This window comes from Dermacentor albipictus, chromosome 10 (assembly GCF_038994185.2).
Source record: "Dermacentor albipictus isolate Rhodes 1998 colony chromosome 10, USDA_Dalb.pri_finalv2, whole genome shotgun sequence".
Lineage (NCBI taxonomy): Eukaryota > Metazoa > Arthropoda > Arachnida > Ixodida > Ixodidae > Dermacentor > Dermacentor albipictus.
In genome coordinates, this window is record NC_091830.1 from 90,207,347 (window position 1) to 90,234,240 (window position 26,894).

The 26,894-nt window shown below is 45.1% G+C and overlaps 1 protein-coding gene across 1 annotated transcript in view; it reads right to left on the reverse strand.

Annotated features, from left to right (window-relative positions):
- LOC135910205 (uncharacterized) overlaps nt 1-26,894 on the reverse strand; it is a 130,966-nt gene that overhangs the window by 20,151 nt on the left and 83,921 nt on the right. The window contains exons 8-13 of the mRNA XM_065442253.1: nt 25,508-25,534; nt 21,460-21,477; nt 20,262-20,285; nt 14,563-14,586; nt 11,583-11,600; nt 7,876-7,965 (exon numbers count right to left, since the gene is read on the reverse strand). Of these exons, the coding sequence (XP_065298325.1) occupies nt 7,876-7,965; nt 11,583-11,600; nt 14,563-14,586; nt 20,262-20,285; nt 21,460-21,477; nt 25,508-25,534 (201 nt within the window). The remainder of the gene's footprint in view (nt 1-7,875; nt 7,966-11,582; nt 11,601-14,562; nt 14,587-20,261; nt 20,286-21,459; nt 21,478-25,507; nt 25,535-26,894) is intronic.

Here is a 26,894-nt window from a genome sequence, read left to right on the forward strand (position 1 = left end):
TATAACCTCTCTTGGGACCTGAAGCTATTTATCTGTACTTATTAGCGTCTATATTCAAGATATGACTTAAGACATACAAGAGAAAATCCTCTAACTCCATAACGATTGAGCTTATGAAAAAGAATTGTGTGGGTAATATAATCGAACGCTTTACTGAAATCTACAAATAAACCGAGAGTGATGAACTTTTTCCGAAATTGGTAAGGATATATTGTTTACGATGCAGTAGGGCTTATTCTGTGGACTTGTCTTTTTGAAACCCATACTGAGATTCGCTAATTAAGTTGTGCTTACTACAGAATGAGTTTAAACCTACAAATATTATAATTTCTTAAGCTTTAGAAGAGATAGGGAGAACAGATATGGGCCGGTAATTATTTATGTCTAGTTTGTTGCCTTTCTTATGGAGTACTGTTACTCTCGCACTCTTAATCTTTCCAAGAAAAACATCAGTTGAGATGCATGGGTTGTATATGTGTACAAGTAGCTCAGTGACCTCATGGATGGATGGACGCAAAGCTTAAATGAAGGTCCTGAGGTACGCGACTCAACGCGCTGTGGGCCGCTCCCACGTTGGGACAGTCAGACCATGCGTGACCGCCGCATCGTGGGTCCTCAGCCAACAGTTGCGCCCCGGCATCAAGGCTCTTGATAGTGGAGAGCCACTTGTCTTCATTGATTTGTTCTGTGCCAAGTAACGAGGGGCAACGCCAGAGCATATGGTCTAGGCTAGCTAAGTCATTGCTGTGCCTGCAAGAACAAGTGGCATAGGCGTCGGGATAAAGTTTGTGGAATACAGCCGGGCTGGGATACGAGCCTGTTTGCAATAATCTGAGGGTCAATATCTTCGCTCTATTTAACTTTTTTGTGTGGGAGCGGAAAGCCTCTCCTGCCGAGATACAAGTGCTGCGCAATTTCATTGTATGTGGTCGGTTGATCTCGGTTCTCCACCACTGCGGGCAGGCGTGATCTCAGTGATCTCATGTAGCACAAGTTTTAACGGTGTTATTTGTATCCCATCAGGATCAGTGCATGACGAGTTTTTAAAAATAGAAAATACTGTATGCACTTCATGAACATCTATAGGCTGGAAAAAGAGCGTGTTTTGATTTGCAGGGAAAGTAAGGTATGGAAGGTTTACAAAAGTAACATAGGTATCGCGATACACAAAATGTTTATTAACCTGTTCGACCATTTCCTGCCGTGATAACTTCTGTCCTTTGTAGGCAATTCGTTCTATAGACTCGCTCCTTCTTTGTCGCCCCAATACAAAATTCAGGTTATTCCAAAGTTTGTGGCTCTGAGAGCAAGAAAAAAACATCTGGAAATAATATGCGTCTTTGGTTTTTGTAACTCTTTGGCTACTTTATTTCTATACTCTTTAAAATCATTCAGCTCAGCATGGTCACGGTATTTTACAAATTTACCATAAAGCTGGCCACGCTTCTGTACTTTCTTAAACAGGTATTTTGTTAGGCAAGGTTTTCTGACATTTTTATGGTTACGTTTTTTGCAGACGAAGTGTTTTGAATACACATCAACAAACATTGTGATAAACTTAGCGTAAGCCACTCCCGCATTATTTTCCGGAATGATATTATCCCAGTTTACGTCGCTTAGTTCTGCCTGAAAAGCCTGCAGCGTTTGCTCAGTAATGTCCTGATGAAATATGTCAGATGCGTCGCTGCGTATCGCAATGTTTGCGCTTTCTACATACATGCAAATTGGCATGTGATCACCCATGCAATGCGCCAAAACACAACTGATAATACATGAAGGATGATAACTTGTCAAAACGAGATCAAGCTTAGTTTCACTTGTAACTGCGGTAACTGTCACTTGTAACTGTAACTGTAGCCGTAGTTGCTGATTCTATGGAATGAATGCAGCCGTTCTGTACAAATGTGTTTACAAACTCGCGCGTCGCTGCGTTTTCAGAACCCATATCAAGATTCATGTTGCCACAAATAGCTGCACATTTTCGGTTTTCACTGGAAACAGACAACAGACTATCCATAAACATGAATAAAGTACTAAAACAGCCATCAGGTGGTCGGTAACGAACAGCAAATAAGGTATCATTGGTTTAAACACATGGCCCCTCAATATTTTCATTCGTACACGAAAAGTCGCCAGATGGATCACATGATACACACTCATTTAGCAACAAGGAAACACTTCCTCGACGCCGTGATTCTCTGTTTAAATAGAAAACTTTCTTATTAGGTAACTGAAGAATATTGCTAGCGTCAGTGCACCACGCCTCAGTAAGCATAACTACATCGCACAAGTTTTCTATTTCTGAAAAGGTTTCCAGTTCTGTTCTGTTATTATTCGCTGATTGCACATTTAGATGTGTACAGCTCAATCCTCTTTTTTTTGTACGCGTAGTGTAGAGAACAGTTCTGTCTTTGTTTTAAAGCCTAGGTGCATAATGGTTCTGTTGAGCTCAAAATATCTCTTATAATGAGCTAGGGCAGAAAGGTCGTCAGAACATTTTACAACAACCACAGGATCGCCGTCATATTTACGTACCCGGACTTTCCCATTACGACACCAAAGATGCCTATAGCCAGAACTTTTAGTCCATTCTTTAGCAAAGTAGAGCAGCTTTCTTGTACGAGGGTCAGATTTTCAGCTATGTAAACCCTATCATGACTGTTTCTCAGGTTTCGTTTGTTAGCGAGCCAAGCAGTGGCCTATTCCTCGCGTGCAAAACGTACGATGATTCCTCGCGGCTTCCCTGGCTTTCCAGGTAACCTATGAAGGTCTACCTGCACAACAAAGCAACCTGTTATCTTCCGGCGACTCCCTTTACTTTGCTCAACAGGTCTTCTCCGTCATCCTCAGTCACACCTTGAATTTCCATATTTAAACGCCTGCTCCGTCTCTCAAGATCCTCAACATCAGATTCCCGCTGTGAAAGCTGCTGAAATGTGCCCTGTTTCTCAATTTTGTCTAACAGACTCTTAGCGTCTTTTATAACTTTATCATGAGCATCCAGCCGCTGTTGAATAGCGTCGAAATGATCAGAAAAGACCTGAACAGATTTTTCTATGCATGAAACCTGGGCCGGAAGCTCGTGAAGAGAAATTAGCTTGCGGTCAATTTCTGCTAAGTTATCAAGGATGTTGTTATTAGATGCCTGATTTGCAGCGGGATCATGGCTCTTTCCACCGACAGGCTTGCAGAAGGAGCATTTCCCCGTTTTCAGTGACGTCTCGCGCTTTCGAATTAACGCCTTTTCAGATACCCCTGAACAATCCCCTACATGAAAAGCAAGCTCGCACTTAGAGCACACTAGAATCTGGTCAACACCGTCCAGCGAAACTCGGCAAGCACTACAACGGCCCATTTCGCAGGTCTTGCACTGTAATAAGGAAGAAGACTGCGGCACTTCAAGAAACAGAAAACACGTTGAAATGTTCAACCATTTGATATACTTCGACGGCGGCAGCGGAGCAAGAAAGAGAGAGAGAGAGAAAAAAAAGGGGGGGGGGAAGATTGAGGCAAGGCAACCAATCTGGGAATTGCAGAAGAGCAGTTTAGAAACATGGGCGAAGCGCTCCGCGGCTGGCGTCAAGTCATGGCAGACGCGCCAGCAATTGGATAACGCCAGCAATTGCATCGAAGCTCCAAATGCTGGTGGCATCTATGCCCGACGCTGTGGCGCTACCGGAGCCTCATCATGCATTATGTGAAGCCCGCACTGATGACCAGAAAGCGGTTCCTCAGTTCGTTCCTCAAGGCCTTTAGGAAAGTCTTAGAAAGGCAGATGGCCGGAGCTCTTCGCGATGCCCCAGTACAGCAAAAGGAAATAGAACATCTCCATAACCCTGGAGAATGTGATGCACCGTTCTCGTCACGCCGGCATTACAGAGGAAAAAAAAGCCGTTTTCTGATTCATGCAGTGAAACAAACACTTTTCGCCTGTATAATTCGAACTATGTCGCAGTGATTCTATCTGCCATTGCCAGAGCTCCCATCTGTCGACCTGCGCAGCTTCCTTAGCATGACGTACCCCTGATGTGCCTGGCCATCACTCACTCTGGTATTGTAGGCAGTCTTGACGGTGGTCCTAGAGCCGTGCTGTCGTTCCTGCGCTTATTTCGGCAGAAGCGCAAAGGCGGCAAGCAGAGCGGCGGCTGCGCCAACCAACACAGCAGGCTTTGTGAGCAACACTGTCTGTGCCAAGCTTTCGCCTCGAGCACGTGCCACGCATTTTTACTTTGCTTTTACAGCCGGTACCAACGCGGCGGCTGGCAACGCCGTCGCGATGCGGTGGGTGGAATCGTGGGCGCTGCAGGGCCCCCGCTTATCCGGAACGTCAACATGGCGAACCAGCGAAACCGCGTTTCAAAAGTGTGGCCATTCCAAGTGGCCAACGTGGAGGGCATTGCGTCACTGCCTCAGAGCTCGGACGGACGGCACCGGGTATTGCGTAACGGGCGAGGAACACGATGAACGAACGTTGGAGGGACGACCGCACCAACTTGATGTAGTGACGACAGGCACATGCGTCCCAATGATAGATAAAACGTTATTTTATCTATTTAGATGTGGCGGGGCCCCTAGACGTCCCGGAGCCCCTTGGCCGACATCTCTAGGCAGGCCCAGTCCACCAGCCAGAGCTAGTCATCCGAGCAAGCGGCCCAAAGAGTGACCTCCCTCGAGGAAAGGAAGGATTGAGAATAGAGTGCACCGCCGTGGGCTTGGGGCAGCTCCGCAAACAGTGGAAAAGATGTGCACGGGGCGCTCGGCGGGTGGCAAATTGTGGATTACGTAGACCAGGGTAAAATAAATGTGCGAGACCGGGAGACACAAATGCTTTCGTTTGAATCTGGCGCCAAATTGAACTTTGATTGGTAAGGGAACGGTGAGGGCAGGTAAATTTAATCTCCCTTTCCTGTAATACCTGATAATCTGGCGGTAGGTGTAGATCTTCTCTCCTGGTTATTACATGGGGTTGGCTAAGTGGTTTTCGAGGGTGCGGAGGTAAAGACTTAAGACATACGCATTAACATGCTCCTTCCAAGGGACACACTCATGCCCAGGCACCCACGTGATGGCCACCAGATAGGGAAGCGAAGGGGTGTTTTATAAAATGTGTGTGACCGTTTTAGGTTCTACGCCTAGAAGGAATGAATTAATTGTATGCACTTTAAAAATCGGTGCAGATTTCTGTAATGGTAGAATCCGCGGCCACACGCGCCACTGCTAGGGCTAATGCGACCTCCTCAGCCACGCCGGTGCGCACTGTTTTTATCGAGGTACACATGTTATGCGTCCGTCCTCCGTCATGGCAGCAGCCGGGACCGTTCCTTCGAGCAGACAGACCACGGCGTCGACATAGAGGATGTCTTCGCGATTGCGATAACACCGGGCACAGTAGTCTGGTCACGCCTTGCGTCGGCCGGGATAGTGGTGCGAAATTATGTTTCGTGGCAACGGTTCAAGTTGCATGTTAGTCGTGGTCTTACATAAATCAGGAACCACGTCTCTTCGTTCGGGATCGTGCCCCTTGGCTCAGACCCCAGAGCTCAGAGTAGGTCTCTCCCAGTGGTTGTTCGAGAGAGGCACGAGTTGATTACTCCTCTGTGCCTCTAGGATTTCCTAGGGGGTATTATAGAGACCAGCCTGTAGGAAACGGGTTGCGCTAGCGTGGACCGGTAGCCTCAGTGCGGTCTTAACCGCCGACATGATTATACTATTAGCCTGAACCAGTTCTTTCTGAGTGCGGTGGTGATACGGGAAGTGGTAGGCGAGCCGACAGACCACCATAGCTTCAATCACTGCATGGTATCTTTTTTATACAGACCGTGATTGCGCGGCGCAATCCAGTGGACCAGTCCTGACATTTGCTTTATTTACTTAGCGGAGCTGTGTATGTCGTCTCTCGCAGTCCTTGTCCCTCGCGCTGTACATTATTTTTGATCATGAATTACCAACTATCCCAAGCAGCCACCCTAGCTATCCAGGAGGTTAAGGGTAAGCAGGCGTAGGATATGCTTCTTTCTTGTGATCGGCCATCGAGCAAATTCCTCTGGTGTTGTTGCGTTCAGGACAAGCCCCAAAAGCGGCTGAATCTTTCAGCAGCAAGCTCTGGTTGTTCTGGCTCCAAACAATTTTGCTTAGGGCCTTATTGCGGAGATGACCGCCTGGATAGCGATACTGTGGTTCAACAACCACCACAATAACCTTGGAGATCTTCTGCAGGTGTGAGCCATCCAACCAGCTTTTGCCTTGATCACCCTGACATGAGAAGGGACACGCAAAAGTTCAAAATAATATATGAAACATGCACAGCTGAAAGTAAATGTCGCCGTCACAGCGCAGCGAAAGTCTTGTGCCCAAAGGAAGAAACTGGCAAAGGCTACGAGGGCAACTCGTAGGCAACAGGACCATTCGAACGTTTACTTGTGTCCTGGGAAAGCTCTTCTGAATTCTGGCGACGCTTCACATAAATTAACGTGCAAAATTTTGAACTAGTTAACGGCATCTTCGGAAACTTTCAACTTCAATTAGATTTTTTTAGTCCTGCGCAATTTTCACTACGTGTGCAGAATTTATTGTACCCAATGCATCTAGATGTGAATTTTGTACTCAGACTGCATCTTGAGTTGGCTTGAAAATGCGAATTTGAGGAAACGAATAATTCATATTCTTTCCTTAAGTCAAGGATAAGTGTCTAATACCCCTGTCACACGGACGCGGCTGCACTCCTTTTAACTACCTTCAACCAAGGACGTCTTTATCTCGAGGGAGATGCGCACCGTGTCCCACGGCAGTCGTTTAGCAAAGGAAGTTTAAGGAAGTTCCTAACAAAAGGAGATCGAAGATCTCCCTTGCACACTGAAAGGAGTACTATTGTTGCCAGCATGCTTGAATTTCGAGTCAAGAAATCACCCTCAATTTTATTAATTTCACTTTTTCCAGCAATTAGAACTGTTTTTATTGCATATAATATAGTATTTGAGCACTGACAAAGATATTTGAGTTGAGCAGCTACATTCGACTCTCGAACCGGTTGTTCCCGGAATGGCTGCTGCGTCTGCCCTGACTGCGCCATTTTTTGTTGTTTTGGTCAACGCGATTTTGTAAAAAAATGTAACCAAAATTTTTAGCATTATATAACGTGTTTCTTTCATGACTGCGTACGAGGTGAGCAGCGCCTAATGGGCTCCCAGCGGCAGCTTTCGAAAGCTCACCCATAGGCCGTGTGACACGGAGCTAACTCCTTTGAGGTGAAACTCCCTTGCGGTCCTTTAAGGGAAGAAAGTTTGAAGGAGATCTGAGTTGCCCGTGTGACACGGGTATTAGTCAGCTGAAATACTGGAGCACGACTGCTGGCCTTTGTATCGGACACGTGTACTGATTATACCAGAGCGGATGCGCATCGGTGATGCGCAGTAAGTACAGCGCACCCCGCATTCACGTCTTTATAAGCCACGCTCTCAATAAACCTCGGCTCTTCCCTGCACTGACCATGCTGCTGTAAGCGTCGTCTCCCTTGGCACGTTACAGCCCCCAGAAACATCAGCGGGAGTTCAAAAAGGGAGAAGATCATTGTCGAAATACTGCGTCGAGTATTTCACGTCATCACATTCACCTACTGTGTATTCAGCTATGACATTCTGCTCAGCTATAGAAGGTTACACTGGCAAACTGGAAACTGCCAAGGACAGCTGCAGGTGCTCAAAATGCGTAAATAGGATTCTGGGCGGTTGAACAGACATATCACAGCCTTCGCGTATCGGTAGTGGCACAACGGTCTGCGGTTGCATTGCTTCTATGCTAATCGCATTAGCTTCGACATTCATCCTGTGCAGGCATGTGGTAAAATGTTTTAGCAGAGAGCATACTAAGGGAACGTACCTTCTGGCTGTGTTTTTTCTCTTCATCTTCCTTGTCCTTCTTGTCGTGCTTTTTATATCTGCGCTTGTTGTCCGGATTTTTCTGAGCCAACTAGAAAAAATGCCAAAACTGTTTTAACATACTGCCTCCACAGGCCATTATGAACTACAACACTAATCAGTAAAGCTTTTATCTTCACCGGTTTCTGTCTCACATACGTGAAAACTGCTTGCGCTAGCATACCACTACAGGCGTGCTACTTCACGTTAACCCTGGAGGGTATGGCCATACGTATTAATGATACCAGTTGCAGCAAGAAGAGCAGACCCTGAAATTATGGGTTTGAATATTTCTTAGAAGGTGTAGAGTTGTACATTGTTAAAGGAGTGCTGAACCACCCCTAGGGCTTGGCGAAAGCACATAGTCCGCGGATAGCATACGCCGTTGTCAAATCACAGCTAAGCTTTGCACTCGTTCGATGGGTGTCGACCTTGCAAGCGCAACGTGAAATCACCTTTCTCTCAAAGTCTCTCTTTTCAACAGAACCTGCTGGTCCCTCTCTTGTGGACGCTTTATTTCGTAATATAGCATATTTCCATACAAGGCAACTATTTGCCAAGAGGATACGTCAATCAAGAAGGGTCCTTGGATCAGTGCGCTTCTTACTACAGTTATCGTATACATTTATGGATGCAGATTCATAAAAAGGCTGAATTAAGGCAGAGTCTGCTTTCTAATTTTAATAATAATTAGGTAATTCCGGAAGAAACGGTCTCTCGCTGCTGACTCTCGGTGCGGCCATCCGCATTGGAATTAGGCTTTGGTCACCCTGCTTACCCGGGTCGTAGCCGTCGGGTCTCGCTATTTTCGTCTACTTGTTGTTGTTCAACAATCCTCGAACCACGTGAACCTTAAAGTCAGACCACACGCATGCTAGCGAGGGCGCGCTCACTCATGGCCGCTCCAAGTTAAACCCCTTGGCAGACTAAATGATAGCGCTTCGCAAATTCGCGAGTTGAATCTTGCTACAATCTGTCGGTCTAGGTGGTGAAGGACAAAGTCCGTCCGCAGCACACACCAACATCAGACTGGTGGATATGAGCGCTAGCACGCACACAAGCCGTGTCGTGTACAAACGAAACGCTGCGCACATGCACTACCGTTGCACGTAGCTGTGGTTTGCTACGTGTCATAGAAACCGCCGCCACCATGAGGTGGGGACAAACGCATTTGGCGTGCATTGGGGCGTTTTAGGCGTCAAAATAGCAAGCACTGGCGTCGACGTTAACATCTACTATCAAGTGGGAACTGCGTGCAGAGGTGACGTTCAGTAGGAGTGTTTTGCGGACGCCTCACTCCGCCGTGGCCTTCGCAGGGCAAATTGCTAAAAAAGAAGCGAAAGCAAAGCGAAGCGCTTGTTTGATTGCCAATTACTCCGCTTCTCATCAAGGCAGTGAACTGTTTTTCACGGCAAAGTATTTCAAAAACAGACCATTTTAACCTGAAACGTCATTCTCCAGCTAAATAAAAAGTGGTTCAGGGCCTCTTGAAAAGTATCTCTTAAAGTGATCTCGCTACATTACAATCATCTAAATTTGCAGCACAGGTGTGGTTGCAGCAGGATTAAGGTATGGTAGAGTGAGTGCATCGTGAGTGCCGGTTTACGTTAGTCGCCGTGTTTGGTTCTGTGTTATCTCGACCACGCTTTCAGGATTGTTGTTGTGGCTAGGGCCGCTATAACGCAAAACTATTCCAAACTTTTCTATTCCAATGCTGCAATCAGACCTCCGCAATTGGTCAAAAACTTGTTTGGACCACCCATTTCGCTTCTCTGTCACGCGGCGTCGCGAAATCAGCGATAGCTGTCCATGCGATATGACGTGTGCAGACTGATTATGCATAATTTGACTGAACGAAAGAAAAATCGTTATTTCTCATTGGTCGCCTTTTCGCCCTTCCGCCATTAGCCCTCGGCTCTTTTTCGTGCTGCGCCCACTTCACCTGCCTCTCACGCGACGTCAGAAAACCACAAGAACTCATGGCATCAAAGTGGCATGTGCGCGTTAAAGATGTATTACAATGCAGAACAAAACTGAATTTTCTTCTGAATAGCCGCAGGCTGCCCCGTTCCGAAAGAAATAAAACACGGCTGCCGCCGATCGCTGAAGCACTGGCTATTCGCAGCCGGAGAGGATGGGTTTATTTGCATATAATAGAACTTTTTCCGTGGCTGTGTAACGTTTTGAAGAACTTTCGGCACGTTTACGACCTCGTTCCGCCAACTCTTCTTTGCTGAGGATCCGTTTTGGTGTCATTGTTAAGCTTCTGTTGCATGCCGCCGCGATCGTCGACGAGCCACCGCTAGCTAAGTGGCAGAAACCGGACCAATCACAGACGGCGGCACCACCCTCTTCATCCGATTATCTATTTTCAGTGCACTGGCTCGACCCCATCGAATTCCTCTCCACTTGAGCGTGGCCTTCGCCTCTTGTGAACCAATTAGATAACACAAACCCCACAGTGTAGGCATTGCTATTCGTTTTTCAAGCAAACAAATGTGACCTCGTATGAATGAGGAGAGCGTTTGATTGGTTTGTTCAGACAACCCTGCGAGTGACCGCCCGATGCTTGTGTCGGCTGCTACGAATATTTGGCGTCCGGAGACTGGAATAAAAATATATTGGAATAGTTTTAGGTTATGCTGCCCTAGGTGGAACTAGAAGTAAAAAAAGGGTGAAATGAGCACGCATGCAACTCCGTACATCACGTATCACGCTACGGACAAAGGACGATCTGGGAATAGATTTGCTGTCTCTGGTGGATTCATGCTAACGTGTCATTACCGACTAAAACCGCGGTACTTAAGACTATGGGCAATAAACGCCTTGCAGGTCATTCATACCTGTTCAGTGCTCCTGCTTTTGACAGCAGGCGATGCATTTGCGGCACGTAAAATAGCCACATGGAAGGACGCGAAAGAGGACGCTGTTGTGAGTAATTAAGGGAGAAACCCTTCTTCCCGCAAGTACATTACATGTGGGCTCGAGGGACGCAGTGAACTGAAGAGTGGCGGATGTGGTGCAAGAGAGAGCAAGGCTTGACAGAAGAACGTACGACTGGCGCACATCAAATGGCTGATGGCCGCGCGTAGGCCCGGTCATTGCGCTACCCAAACGCGTAGGCGCTTTCTGTTGGGCACGATGCGGACGATACAACAGAACTTCGTTGCGTAAAACTTCACTTATCCTGAGAATACACCTCAGGCCGCAGACAGTGTGCTTAAACGCGTGACAATGTTCTCTTACGTTGGCGTCTCTACCGGCATGCTGTGCCTGTCACACGCTCCGTGGTCCGCGGTGGCAAGAAGTTTGCTCAATAAAGCTAAATGAACAATTCCTATAAAGACACGACGAACCTACTTCATTCTCTTGAACTGCAGATGGGTTAGCCATAGGTGGTGATGTGCGTAAAGTGAGCTGCCGATCATCGCCTGGGTATTATTACAGTGAAGTCAGTATACGGATTTATTTTAAGAAAGGCCGGCTGATGTAGCGGGGGACAAGCCTCGCGGTCTAAGTTGTAGAGTTCATTAAGAACTCCTTTCAGCCCTAGAGCACCATACACAAGCGAAATGATTTAAGCAACGGTATCTCGATCGCATAGGCAATGCGCAGTCATATGCGCTATGCAGTATTCAACTTTTAATATGATTAGTAACTTGAGCTTACCGACAATACATGAGGGCCCTGTGGTTCGCCAAGCCGCAGCGTGTGAGAAGGAAGAAATGGTCAGTACAAATGCGCAAATAAAGGCACTAATTTCTACATCTGTGCTATCGGTATATTAATTTCAACCACGGTGCTCTAAATTGCGTAAACTTATGCCCTTAGGATTGAGAACAGGTTCTTGCACACATCCACCATGCAATGGACACTGTGCTAGGTTCGCTTCAGTGTACACTCATAGGAAGTATTGAATTATGGTGGGGCCCAAATACACATTTTTTTTTTAAATTAGAAACCAGGACCTTTGGTTCCTGAACAAGCATGTCTTATTTAAGTTACGGAGCTATAAAGTGCAAGAATAATTTTATTTTGTCGCAGGTCATTTCTGTCATAAAACCTGTCAACAGTGGCAGTCGAGCCGGCAATGAATAAGTAACTAACGAATTGCTGAATCGCCTAAAGCGTTGGCATTTATATAGATAAGTAAAGTATTTATTGAATGAACAAAGTTAAAAGCAACATGACAAATAATTTCGAAAACTTCTTAGGCTCCTACTATACGCGAAGGCGAACACCCGCTCCACACGTGGTAATGTATTAAACTATCCGACCGGAGGGGTCAGATTTCTTGCAAGACATAACCAGCCGCATTGTGGAGTTCATGTACGGCGCGGAAGGTCACCTTCCACAGCGACACATGGGAATACCTAAAACTCTAGTTAAAGGTTATTTTGTTCTTTCTTTCGTTGAAAATTAATTAGTGTGATGTCTAATGATGATGAGTGATGTAAGTAGGCAATTTTCAACAGGAATGTGTCGCTCTACAACGGTGAGTAGTTTCGGGGAGCCTGGAAAATGTTGTGGAGTTCGCTCAACCATTGGGCTACTGCGCTTGACGATCCTGAGCGACGTGTGTTCGGTTCCGCCAACACCCGAGAAATTCGGTTCCACCAACACCAGAGAAAACAAGTTAGGCACATATTTTTGGTAGCATTGCTTTCCGAATGAACCCACAAGACGGTCTGACAGATGCCTAAAAAGCCGGGCTCCATTCAGCGAAGTGTTCAGCATAAAAAGCCTCAAAGTTTTTCTAGTGCGTGATAGTGGGGAAATTCGCATTGGGAAATCGGTTACACGGATTTCTCAAGACGCGCAGGCCGACTCTATAACGCACTCCACCACCAGTTCTTTGCCCCAAGACGCTTCTGACCCCCAACCGAGTTCGTGGAAGGTAAACATAAGCATTTCGAGGTCACTCGTAGTCGTTGAGCGCGTCAGAGGACTGGGATACGCGTGGCCCTACTGGAACAAAAACACTTAGTTTAATGTAAACACTACGTAAATGAAATACAGAATCAACTTGCGTGCTATACCTGGCATAGTCTCTGGCATAGTCGTGCTATACCTGGCAAATCTCTGGCATAGTCCGCTACTAGTAGAATGTCATCCGCATAAATCATTGAGGGGTCATTCTTTTGCGTCGTTTGTATACTACCCATGTTGGATAAATCAAACCCTAAGTCACTATTTCCCAGTCGCCAAGTACCCCCGACGACTGTGCCACTTAGAAGCAAACGCGCATACCCAGAAGCTTTCGGAGGCTTGTTTCAACACCTCGCAGTTCTAGCCACTCTAACGCAGTGACTTTGGCGTTGCGCGGCTAAGCCCGAGGACGTATGATCGAAAGGCGGCCGCGCCGACCACACATTGATTATTGGTGGATTAATTCATTCTTTATTGGTTTCTTCCATATAGACGTGGTGGAGGCGAAGGAAAAAGCCATTCAAGGATGGCCTGAGGGAGTCCTTCGCCCACCCCCATACTGGGAAAGACAACACCAGAGGCACACAAGTTTTCTTCACATGGTCGTACACTTTCACAGAACAATCATATTAAACATAACATCGTCATACACTTTGACAAAACCATAAAATTAAACATTTCATAACGACTTACGCGTAGTAATAGCGTGATTAAAACAACATAATCAAATACAAATCAAGAACTATCCTAGAGGTCGATGTTAGGATAGAAAGATTTTGTACCCAGGCAGCTGTTAAGGCGAATAGCATGAGTTGCCTACACATGAGCCATTTCAAGTCTGCCTGCTTATCTATCTATCTATCTATCTGTCTATCTATCTATCTATCTATCTATCTATCTATCTATCTATCTATCTATCTATCTATCTATCTATCTATCTATCTATCTATCTATCTATCTATCTATCTATCCATCCATCCATCCATCCATCCATCCATCCATCCATCCATCCATCCATCCATCCATCCATCCATCCATCCATCCATCCATCCATCTATCTATCTATCTATCTATCTATCTATCTATCTATCTATCTATCTATCTATCTATCTATCTATCTATCTATCTATCTATCTATCTATCTATCTATCTATCTATCTGGCTATGTGTGTGTGTGTGTGTGTGTGTGTGTGTGTGTGTGTGTGTGTGTGTGTGTGCGCGCGTGCGTGCGTGCGTGCGTATAATCTTCCGCCGACACAGCAGCCGAAGCAGTCTACCTCTTTGGTCCTCTAGGTATGTACTCCTTTCATTCATTTCAGAAATGACCTTGACGGCGACAAATTCAATTTTTCAATAAAAATAGAAGCGACGGAGAAAGAAGTTGGCATAAAAGTACGAAATAAGTTTATTTTATGGTTTTACGTACTGCAACCATGAACTGCATATCAAACGCAAAATAGAGGGGAGGCTCCGGATCAACCGCGACCACCTAGGGTCCATTGCTTTCCACCAACTGCAGGGTACACGAACGTTACCGAATTCCGCCACCATCGCAATGCGACCGCGTTATCAAGGTTCGATCCGGGACTTCGTGCTCAGGAGCGAAATGCCGCATTCATTGCGCTACCGCGGCGCGTTCGTGGGTACTTAGAGCACGAGATCCGGGCTTGGAACGCGCAGCCTCTACCTCTTAAAGTCTGTCAGAATAAACAGCACTTACCGGTAGGAAGTTGATGCTTTGTAGCTGCCCGTTTCGTATCATGCGCGAGTGAAAGAGAAAAAAAAAGTCAGCGCTAAGCGTTAGCATTGAGAACTTGGTCTTTACATGCTAAAGTTGGTGTCTGCTGCACTTCGAACACTACGTTATGGTGTTCGTTCGTATGTGAGCGACGGTCGACGCTTTGCACAAAAAAAGTTTCTCTGCAGGAGCACCACATCTTCCACAGGGTCACTATATAAAACATTTAGATCTTTTTTTTAAAATGACCCTACTATACATTAAAGGATAACTAAAAGATTTTGAGTTAATGGTTTACCATGTTTTTGCCAGAAAGTAGGGCTACATGGTTCCTCTTTCTTGACAGGTCTTGAAAACATTATGCGTCTTGATCCCTAATTTTATCATAATATTCTCTACCACGAATAAACTATTGCCTAGTTTAAATTATCATGTGCACACACCTCTTGCTGTCTGTCAGTCCTTGTATATCCATAACAACGTCATTAGAACTTCTATTGTTTTAATTGCAATTCTTTATTTGCTTGCCCCCCTTGTAATGGTACTTCTTTTCCTGTTCTAAATCAGACGCGTGCTATATTCCAAATTGGAAGTAGTCAATTATCAAGATAAATAAATATGTAGAGGTTGGGAAAGCGTTCAGAAGGGCTATATAGTGACTTCCATATAAATAGTAATACCTTAGACCAGGAAGACGACATTCTGCCGCTGAAATAAATGAATATAAACTAAAATATTTTCACGGTATCACGAGAGCGACAATAAAGACAACCCCAAACAAGACGAAAGAGACGACGTAGGGACGCTAGCCTAACGTTCCGCTATGCTGGTTTATATTTTCTGAGTAGTTAACAATCTACTATTAAGCCGCATATCTCTGCCTGTTTCATAGCGTGATAGCTTGAAGGGCACCGTTGTGCAGTGGGCCCGGCGTATGCGGCGTTGAGTGTGAGTTGACCATGTGCAAAACGTAACTAACAATCACAGCGTGGCGTGCGCTGCCCTGGCTGAGCAGGAAAAAATAGAACCAGAAAGCGCGCCTTCGTGCGTAACATTTGTCGCAAGTGTTTGCCGGTAAAGATTACGTAACATAAGCTGCAGTTGCCGAGAAGCGTGAGGAGCAGTCACAGACTTCTTAATGCTATCGCGTTCCGCTCTTAAAGGCAAAGCTTAAGCGCTTCCGAACTTTTGTCGTACACCTGGCAGTAGAATAAAGCTGCAAAGAACAGACATTAGTGGTTTCTGTTTCTGAAAAAAAAAGCGCAGTTGATGAGAAAATTACGACCGAAAATTTCTTCGGATAAGTATCCTGGTGCGAAGCACTTTTTAGTGGTTCCTTAATTAAATGACGTACCGTTACATGAACAGGTAGAAGGGTATTACCGATTGAAGCGCCATATGCACTTACACGTATATACGTCGATATATAATAAATGTTTCTATATGTAAATGTCTAATCTTCTGTGGTTGAGGCATGTTTGCAATCCGAGAGCAGGAGCTTGGGAGGAGAGTGGCCCCTGGATATGCGTAGCTCTCAGCGGCTCTCGTTCTCTCTATTGCCCAATAATTGCGCCATAAAGCGCACACCTTTTCATTTCTTATTTTCCTCATTTGCCAACTGCATAGATCCTCAAAATTATGGATTAAATAGTCAATAGGTTTAGGTTTAGATTTTAGCATTGCAGTTCCACATTGGTAAGCGCTAGATTACATTTAGAGCGGAGCGCTCAGGCCCCGTTCCTGCGGCAAGCGTCGGCGGCGGCGGTGGCGTAACCGCGAGAACGAGCACAGCGAAAGATGAAAGAGAGAACGTGGAGCGGGAGGAGAAAGACGCGAGCCGCGAATGGCGGAGAGCCACAAGAGCGGCCAATTAAGTGACGTGCGCACGGGCAGCTGGTTTCATGCGGATCCGCCCGACCGCGCGATGCGTACTCAGGTGTAGTCTCAGCCTGATTGCTCGTTTCGCACTATCGTCTGCTCGCGTCGGTTCTCTCATGCGCTGTTTGGTTAGCTTGGTTTGGTCTGGTTCGCGCTTGTTTCGATTGTCATGTTTTGCCATTATCTTTTAATGTCATTGTATGCGCTATACGAATTGTGTAGTACTTTCTGGAATCCACATGGCACCACCGATTACACTGGGACCTTGGACGAGTCAAGCTCAAGAGTCGACGCGCTTCACCGCAGAGTAAATTTTTGGCAATCGACAACTCCTGCTACATGGTTCACTCAAATTATTTGCCTCAATATATTGCAAAAACAAAACACGCACAGAACTGTGCTCAAATATCGCATTGGATAGTATCGTAATCAACGGAGAATTTTCTTAAGGTTCGCTAAAAAATTAAAGATGACCTTCGTGACATTTCTGAAAGCTCGCAAAAAACCACATTAAAATTCATCTTTATACCGATGCTTAAGGTCGGACCAGTGCATTGTTACGGGGATGATTCTATTATGTCAGGAAACGCTGAGCCTAGCAGATCGCTGAGCGAGGCCCAATCGATCAATTGAAAGCACGCGGACACTGAAGATGACATGGAATATCAATATTTGCTCTAGCTGACAGCTTATTGGTAAGGCCGTCCCATTCGCACAGAGAGAACGCAATTTCAGCAGGCTCCGGTACTGTTGCTGCGTCTTGGATTTTACACGGCTATACGATCCCTTGTGATGGCTCAAGGAGTGTGACGGACTAACCGCGTGCTCACAGCTATTTATTAACAGATACGTAATTTTGGGGGGTGGGTACGCATACACGCCCACTACTATGACGCGGGTACTTAGAAACGGCATATCCTTCTTTTGTTACTTTGAGGATTTTTTTTTTGTTGCGTTGCTGCGTAATGCTCATTTTACCTTGACCTAATCGTACTTTTCCTCTTGCCTATTGCCTACCTGATGACAAGTAAGACCTTGATAAATATATTTTCTTACGATAAATAAAGTGAACATTTCGTAAGTACACAGGCCGATGAGATCAGAATAACAAAAAAAGACATGTGGATTTTTGTTCATTGTGTAACATTAGAGTGTGTAACAGTCTATAACGGTACAAAATATAAACAACCAACAAACAGTCACTTTTATCAACCTGTTCAACTACGCATCTAGTGTTCACTTTATTAGCAAATGAAGACAACTCACTAGCAAGAATAAGTGTCCCAGTTCCAAGGCAAATCTTCGAAGGGAAGTGCAATTTAAAGTGCAAAATACACAAAGAATGTTGCAGATAAAGCACACTAAGCTGTCACATTGTGGATGAAGGAAAATTGATGTGTTCTGCTGTGTGTATTTTAGTGATGCTTCATGCTAATTTTTGAAGGCTGGAGGAAATGATAAATTGTGCATGAAGCCTGGAATGGCAAATAATGCCGTGATATACCCGTTTATTCGTATATTGACACGTGTACTTGTTCACCTTTCTCGGCTGACCGCTTTTAACCATGTAACAAATATTATCACTCAGCGCAGGACGTGCCGGCATGTATTGGACATTTCTTGAATGTTTTCGATGGTTCTATGCGCTCTCTGGGTTCATTGAACAGCGTGTAATGTGTTTGTATGCGCGACGCAAACTGTGTAGTACTTTCTGGAAGACACGCGGACACTAGCTATTACTCCGGCACATTCGGTGACTAATTTATAAAAGCCGATATGCTTGAACCGCTGCTCAGCTTTTTATGATCACTGACTGTGTTCTCCGCTATTGTTGTGCTTTGAGTGTAGCCTGTTGTTCTGTGCACAGGTTCGCCCAATAAAGGGTTAGTTTCGCTATTTACACTTTTGCTACGGCGTTCCTGACCGTCAGTACTATGTGACATCTGGTGGCGATGCATTGCGTTCATGTACCGGACGCCCCCGAGTGGCCGTGGTCAAAGCCCTCATCGGCAAGAAAAGAAACCGAGCAAGTCGCAGGCTAAAGCACTTGCCCCCGAAACGCTGACTCCTACCCGAGACAACCAAGAAGATCGTGACCAAGTCTACAACCCCAATAAGGACCCCAGCATCCCGCATTGGGCTTGGTATTGGAATAAAAAGAGATTGAAATAGTTTACGCTATGAGGCCCCAACTATTGCACACTGTGCTTCACCGTTCCTTTACCATCATAAAAAGTAGGCGGTATTTCAAGAATGTACACAGAAGAATAAGCACTAAAAGAATGAGCTAAAAGTTCTAGAAACTACATAAAAAATGGGTTATTTATATTCAAATGTGAAATAACCTGCATACTTGTATGCTTAAATTGCTGCATCAGCCTTTTGCAAAAAATCTTCCTTCGTATGGAACGACGATTCTATGTTGTAGCATTAACATGAATTTAAAAAAATTATGGGATTTTACGTGCCAAAAGCCCTCTCTGATTATGAGGCACGCCATAGTCGGGGGCTAGGGAAATTTAGAACAGGAATTGAGAATTTGAGGCTTCTTTAACGTGCACCTAAACACAAGTACACGAGTGTTTTCGCATTTCGTCCCCTATCGCTGATCTAGGACGGCAGCATTTGTGTATAATAGAAATGTTTGTTGATTTGGGCCCTTCCATCACGACCTCAGACAATCAGCAACGCTACCTAGACTGCCATTGCGTGGAGGCGTAAGAGCACAAAGTCAGAATCAAAAGATGCGGTCGCTCCATAGTACGGTGATCGCTGCATAGACCTCTTCACTCAGTGAAGACGTCTCTTCCAATGAGGTATGGCACAAACCAACTTTTACAACTCCCGATAGTAACATTCCAAAGCAAATTCATGGCTCACACTGCTACTGCGTTGCTGGGTGTTCAATATTTGACATTTCATACTCACCACTCCACCACACACCACATATGGGCCTTCAGCCCTGTAGCACAAAGAACTGCGCTGGAACTCACTTCAAACAATAACTGCAATAACTCCATTGTGGTGTAACTCTTTATCTGTCTGAATTGGTTCCGCGCTAATCCTTGTTCGAGCCATTAGCCAATACACAGTGACTGATTGCCTATATGGAGAGACTTGTGGTGTCTCACCACGACGCAACCATGCAACCTTATGCGTTCCTGCATGCGAGTTTACCGTCAAATATGATGGTATCTTTTGGACGTTGCAGACTATACTGCAAAGGCCCGATCAAGCAACAATCTGGCTAATTATTGGCTTCCAGAAACGTTCCTGATCCTTTTGAGTCGTTGTTTCCACAGCGAATATTATCAGTAAAAAATGCCGATTACATAAAGGGTTGAATTCTGTTTGGTGCTGTAACCACAAGTGCTCGAGTAATTGAATTTAGTTGCCAAAGTTACGCCACTTAACCGATTTGTTCTTCTAAAAAGCGCTTTGCAGTTTGAGGTGCGCTGAAGCTAGCAAGGAATTGCTTCCACACAGGATATTCGCAGCGTGAAGCCAGAAGGTTATCATGTGATTTCCGTATATGACATTCTGTGGCGGCGGTCTGTGTAGAAGCAATATGCTGAGCAAATTAAATTACTAAAGAGTACACACAGGACTACACAGCTTGCCTCTCGGAGGACCACTGACATTCCTAATACATGAAGGATAAAGGAACGGAGTGCTAAATTTTGAGGCGTGAGTAACTTTTCCTTTTATCGATGACTAAATTACGAAGACTCACTGACTTGCAATACGTGTTACGATTTTTTTGCCGAGAAAACGGCGTAAAAGCAACCGGAAGAGTCACTTACCACCATAGTTTTTGGGTCCAGGTTCTGACAAGAGTAAGCCGTGCATAAAGAATAAAGATGTGACTGTTACATCTCTGGTAATTTAAGTAATGCTATGAAAATGCGAGCGATATCAAAGAGCTCGTATAAAGCAGCACAGAAACGAAACTACCAGCGTAAATTGTGTGGATGCGACAGTCAATAGTTCACATTTAGGTACTTCTGCTATGTTTAGCTGATTAACAGCTTTTTTTTCATTTCGAATAACATTTCAATCACATGCAGCACGTAGCGCATCTCTTTCTGTTCACGTCGGTACACCCGAAGTTGAGGATCTTCCTTGCACCATTACTCGTTGTGTGCAGGTCACTTATTCAGGACATCAAAAAACGAACTTTTGTTGTACTTGACGTTAGGACATTTCGCAAACGCAAACTTCAAGTGAAGTAGTAATAAAATCATGCCTGGTCAGAAATAGAAAGCGAGGATTTGTGGCGGTTTGGTTGTAGCCATCCTTCAGGCCTCCCTAAAGATTGAGTTGGTGTTACATTTAAGACTGTATGACGCATACGTTCGGAAATAGTTCATTGGAGCGCTAATGTATGTTGTAACATAATTTAAAACCGTCTGCGTAGAGATTACATTGGCGTTAGTTTAGAAATGTGGGACGCAGGCGTTTCAGGAGCGGTTATTCATGCCTCCAATGTATTTGGTAAATTAATTTAATGCTCGATGCCTTGACCGTGGTGCTTGCCTTAAATTCTGTGTTTACATGTGGCCACTACGGCTCGTTTTCAGCTTAGACAATGCAATGCATGCACTAAACCAAAAATCTACAATGTGATTTATTCAATATTTTAAAGTTGACACCTAACTTCAGGGTTCATTGAGGAGGAAACATCCACCTCATAGGGAGAAACTCCTGAATAAGCGCAAAAGCACTGCCTCCCAATGGATACTTAGAAGACAAAAACCTACCAGAACTAATTAAACAAATGTGCCAGGCCCCGGTCATATGTATTACAGATTGAGAACATAAAATAGCCGGGTTGCAACAGCCCCTCCTTTCAAATGCATTTCCCTTTCTTGCGCTCGCATCGTGAAAGGTAGCAGCAGCACACCCCCACCCCCCCCCCCCATACCGCTTATCAGCCGGATGGGTCAGTTATGAACTTAGAAAAATAGGAAAAGTAGAAACTCGAGTGATATAAATCCTTACCGCATACTTGCCCATGTCCTGTTTGTTAAAAATTGCATAACGCGTTTATTAGAGCCAATACGATCACATGTATTCTTAAATGATCTTTCCAATTGACAATAGCAGGATCTTTGTGAATCGAGTTTAATATAAAGGGTGATCATTTTTAACTGTGATATACTTTTGTAATTTGCGTGTAGTACATAGCATAATCCTTGTCTTGAGCTGGATTATTCGAAAAGGCTGATATTACTGGCGCGATAAATCAAAACACATGTACCCCTTGTTTTATTCATGCAGCATAGACTTGCGCATGTGGGTCACATAAAGAAAAACTAGAAATAAATGCGGGAAGGTGGACTTTCTCTTGGTGATAGGCAACTCGAAATATGGCGTCTCTTTCACGAACCAAGTAACAGGAGGGTAATTCCGGTCCCTTATCGTGTCACCTATCCATCTCGCTTTTACTGTGTTGTGTCCCTATTGGGAAAGCCAGTACGCATTGTCAAATGCCATGCTGGAATATGGGCCCGTGTCGCGCGCTGGATGCCGGGGCACTGGATAGGCTCGGCACACCGTCAGGTGCTGGGTACTTCTGCGTAACGTAGCTCTAGAGCGAGAATACGCGCTACCTGGCCACCGTATATAAAGTTTTTATTAGGGAAAGCACGAGAGAGAGTTTAGTGGAATAAAAATGAGAACAAAAAGTAAAGAAAGAGTTAACTACAGGAGTTCATCGCCAGAGCTACAGATCCGAAAACCGGAACTTTATTACTTCGCCACTCTAGGAGATGCCAAGGTATGAATAATTTGGCATATCGCAGCTTTAGTTTCGCACAGATACTCGCCGTACAGATACGGTCGAAGTGTTATTGACAGCAACTAAACCTTACGCCTGTATCGGTAAGAAAAGTTTGTTGTCCAAATTCAATAGTACGCTTGGAAGTGCCACAACACTGATTTTCTTTGGCGATTCGTATTTTAGCTTCAAAACTAGTTCTAAATGAACCGCCGACCCGGGATATTGTATGGGATGTTAGCGCCAATCTGGATAGCCGTTCCCTATTGGATATTGGAGGTTGGAATGCGCAACAGTTTGACGATACACACAGAAGAGACACACACCACAGAGCGCTACTTGCAACTATCGTTTTATTCCCTTGTCAGTGGAATAAATACAGGAAGATACTCAGGGGGGAGGGCGGTAGCGACAAAACAAACAAGCAAACAAAAACCAAAATAGTTTTGACAAATATTGCCAAATATATTTGTCAAAACTATTTTGGTTTTTGTTTGCTTGTTTGTTTTGTCGCTACCGCCCTCCCCCCTGAGTATCTTCCTGTATTTATTCCACTGACAAGGGAATAAAACGATAGTTGCAAGTAGCGCTCTGTGGTGTGTGTCTCTTCTGTGTGTATCGTCAAACTGTTGCGCATTCCAACCTCCAATATGCTATACCAACACGCCCAGTCGTCAACCTTGGCACGTTCCCTATTCTTCTCGCACGGGATATGGAACCATTTTTTACTTCAGTGGTCCGTTTCAATAAACGCGTCTGTCTAGTCACATATCTTCGTCGGAAGAGCGTAGGCTAGCGCTGGTAGTCTTCTGCGCCATACGTATGTTCATAGCGCGTCCCGCAGGCGCTCATCGCTTCTTGTGCAGACACTGTAGACAAGAAAAAACAGTTTACTTAGGAACGACCGATGCGAAAGTCGAGATAAAGAATAATTCATCCTTGTTACACTTGTTGATTCCTGAGGCCATACGGGCGGATAGCATGTAGACGGACTCGGTTGGTACGCTGGGCCTAAGCTTAGGCGAAATTAACGATCTTGGCACGGGTACCAGGAGAATCCTAAAATGTGTGTATATGAGCCGCAGGACCTTTTAATTATTGTAATTAGTACACTAGAGAAACCGCAAGCGCAGGAGTAGCCTCAGCTTTGTTATCCGTGCGATAATTTCTATCAGCAGTGGGCTTCCTGGGGCTCGATTTGAACGCGTCTTAACGACTCCTGGCTATCCTGTCGATTCCGCAACGCCGCGACAACGGTGGCGACTCACCTTCATCCACTGCGCACAAACTCAAAAAAAAAAAAACGAGGTGCCATCTTGGGTTGCGTGATTTCGTTCAAGATTATCAAGTTATCCGTCCAGTCAAAAGGGAAATGCAAACAAAACTAAAGTAATCTTCAGTGTAAGATATGCATGCGTAAACAGGGCAGCTCGCATACCTTTATTCCAAAGCTGCGACACTAAGTGGACACTTATGACCCCAAAAATATACCGATATTTTGGACAACAGACTAGTATCTATCGATGAAATTGTATATTGCATTTGATATTCAATGGTGGCTTTACCCCTTGCGTACTGGAACCAGTGCAAACAGCGCAGTTTCGAGAACGAGTCAGCAAACTCCAGTGAGAACCAGTGGGCCCCAGCGTCATAAAAGTGAATCCAGCCCCGCGTCCAGTGAGACCTCCTATGGAGCGTTCTCACTGGTGTTTCTCAGTGACTGCCAGTGAGCGCCAGCTTACACAGTGTGATTGAGGTAAACAAACGAGCTAGTTTCACGATAAAATACACTGAAAGACGCTGTTTTTTGCAAACGGGGTGTATTGCACTAATTTACTATATGAAGTAGAGGCTCTCTGGAAAGTAACTGTTCAATGGAAATGGTAGCCTTAAAATTTGAAGCTTCAACTACGCCAGTGTAGCGATCACTTCAAGAAAAGCTGCACAAGTGATACGAAGACATGTTTCAACACGATGATGTATATTGTCATACACTCAGTGGAAGGTTACGGGCGTTAGTGTTGCAGTGAGCTGGGTAGTTGCAGCCTATAGCTCCTGCAATGTGTGAGCGGTGTTCTGGTACATGCGTCCTTCGATGGCACCCTACAAATAAATACCTAGAAGAGTGAGGTCTGGAGAACTAGCAGGCAATGTCAAACTGGCGGTTATACGAGTGGCAAAAGAAGAAAAAAATGAAACAATTGAGTTGTGCCCTGGCAAGGCGCTCAGTTATCCCTCTTGTCGGAACCAACCCTCTGGTCTGGTGTTGATTAGTAAGCTGAGTCCACACGAGCACAGCATACGACCCACAGGTCGAAGAACAGACGAACTACACATCTTGCGCTTTCATGTCGCCCGTGATACTTCCATATTCTAGCCTCTTTTTTTCACTGGAAAATTACGTTCTAGACACGGTGTTCGGTTCACGTGTTCGGTGACACGGTGACGGTACACGGTGTTCGGTGACACGTTCTAGACACGGTGCAATTTTTAGTACGTTATATGTTCCGTTAACTCCTCTCTTATAGCTGCGTATTAGCTGACCAGGAAAATTCCTCGCGATAGCTGCTTGAACTTTGTTGCTTTGGAGGAAGTTCCAGGATAAAAATATTGCCATCTGATCTCTAATAACAATTGTAATTTTTCATTCAAGAACGGCCATATATTGTTGCTGGGAAAAGGTCAGGCAACTTGTACAAAATCGCCACGCTGACAAAACGATTATAGGTTGTAAACAAGAACGGGGGTCGCCCCAGGGGCCGATTTTTATTAATCATAAGAAGCCAACACTGACACAAAGGACAACATAGGTGAAATTACTAGTGCTGAATAAATGAATTAGGAAACGTTAAATTATTGGAAATGAAAGAAGATGAAAAAACAACTTGCCGCAGATGGGGAACGGTCTCACAACCTTCGCATTTCGCCTGGGATGCTTTACCAATTGAGCTACTGCGATGCCGTTTCTGCGTCCACTTTCATGGTTATTTATGTTTCCTAGTAGAGCCCTGGGAGTGTTAGCCAGTGCCACCTTTCACGTACCTTTCCGGTGGATGTGGAACATCCTTTCTGCCACAGGCATCACGAGAACGTGATCGTTTTGGGTGAAGGCAACCGCTCAGTAAACCCACACATGCGACCTGAAGACATCAACGTTGCCGGATTCGAGACCCTCGTTATGTAATAAACGAGGATCTCGAGGGTCGCGTTTGTTGGTTCTTATGATATTATAGGTTGTGTAATTCTCGAGAACAAATGTCCGGTACTTACCCAGGAGTCGTCTCCCATCGACCGGTGCTATAATAAAAGGCGCAATAGATTTCAAGTGTTAGAAAGCATTTGAGCACGCAATGAGTTTCGGAAGCACATCTTCAAAAAGTACTCCATTTATAGTATCGCTAAACACTCACCAATGGAAATGAAGGTATCGAGCTTATCGACTGAATATGACCTATCTGATACAAACTGGGTGAATGTTTTCTCATTTCCTGATGTGCAGAACATTTGACTCAATTTTTTACAGAGAGGTCAATAAACGTCGTAACGGCCGCACTTAAAAAGCGGTAGCGACTGATTTCTCCAAAGTGATTCCTTTGTTGCTTTCGTTCTCGGTTTATGACCAGTCCTCATAATCTGCATTGATTTTTTGTTAAATACCGGGCCTGAATGAAAAGTTATTGACCGAATAACTAATGTAATGTTATTCTTTTATTCCCCACTTGACATGATATGAAATTATGGGATTTTACGTGCCGAAAGCACTTTCCGATAATGAGGCACGCCGTAGTGGATGACTCCAGTAATCTTGACCACCTGCAGTTCTTTAGGTGCATCTAAATCTAAGTACACGGGAATTTTCGCATTTCGCCTCCATCTAAATGCGGCCGCCGTGGCCGGGATTCGATCCCGCGACCTGGTGCTCAGCAACGCAACACCATAGCCACTGAGCAACCACAGCGGGCTGACATGGCCAATACTCAATGCATATTTAGTATTATCCCAACCGTGCAATCAATGAGGTTTATTATGAGGAATAGATTCCCCCTTGAAACTGGGCAGTTTGCTGGGCTCCCCACTTCTATCATGCTGGTGAAATTAATATGCATCTTTACCAAAAAATACCTACCGATGCATGCAGCCATCTGCCAATTTTTATATGAAGTCACTTTGCTTCTTCTCTACCTATGCGTCACCAATGTTGCTAACGCTAATTGAGCTAACACGCTAATGCTAAGTGCTAAGTTGAAATTTTTTTAGGGAAAATGTTGCACTTGCCCCCACTATATTCTTGCCAGTACTTTGCAAAAAGATAGCTGATAGTGTTCCGAGTCGTTCAATGCCCTTATGGCTCCGTTGCTTTCCTGACAGCCATTCTCGAAGGTTGTGAGGCCGTGTTCGAAGGCCGTGTTACGTGTTGCACCAAACGAAAGTAACATAGCTACCATGTTTTAAACATTTCTAAGTGCGAATGACGCAGACGAAGGCTAATCCAGTTTTATTGCGAAAGCAAATACTACGCCAGGTCTAACCGCTTGTCGCGTAGTCCGTGGCCCTCCCAGAGCCGGCGCTGCACTTAGCAAGTGGTGTGACGTCAGCTCTTTCCGTCGCTATAACGACGCGTGACGTCAGCATGCTCCCCGCCGCAGCTAGAAGGGAG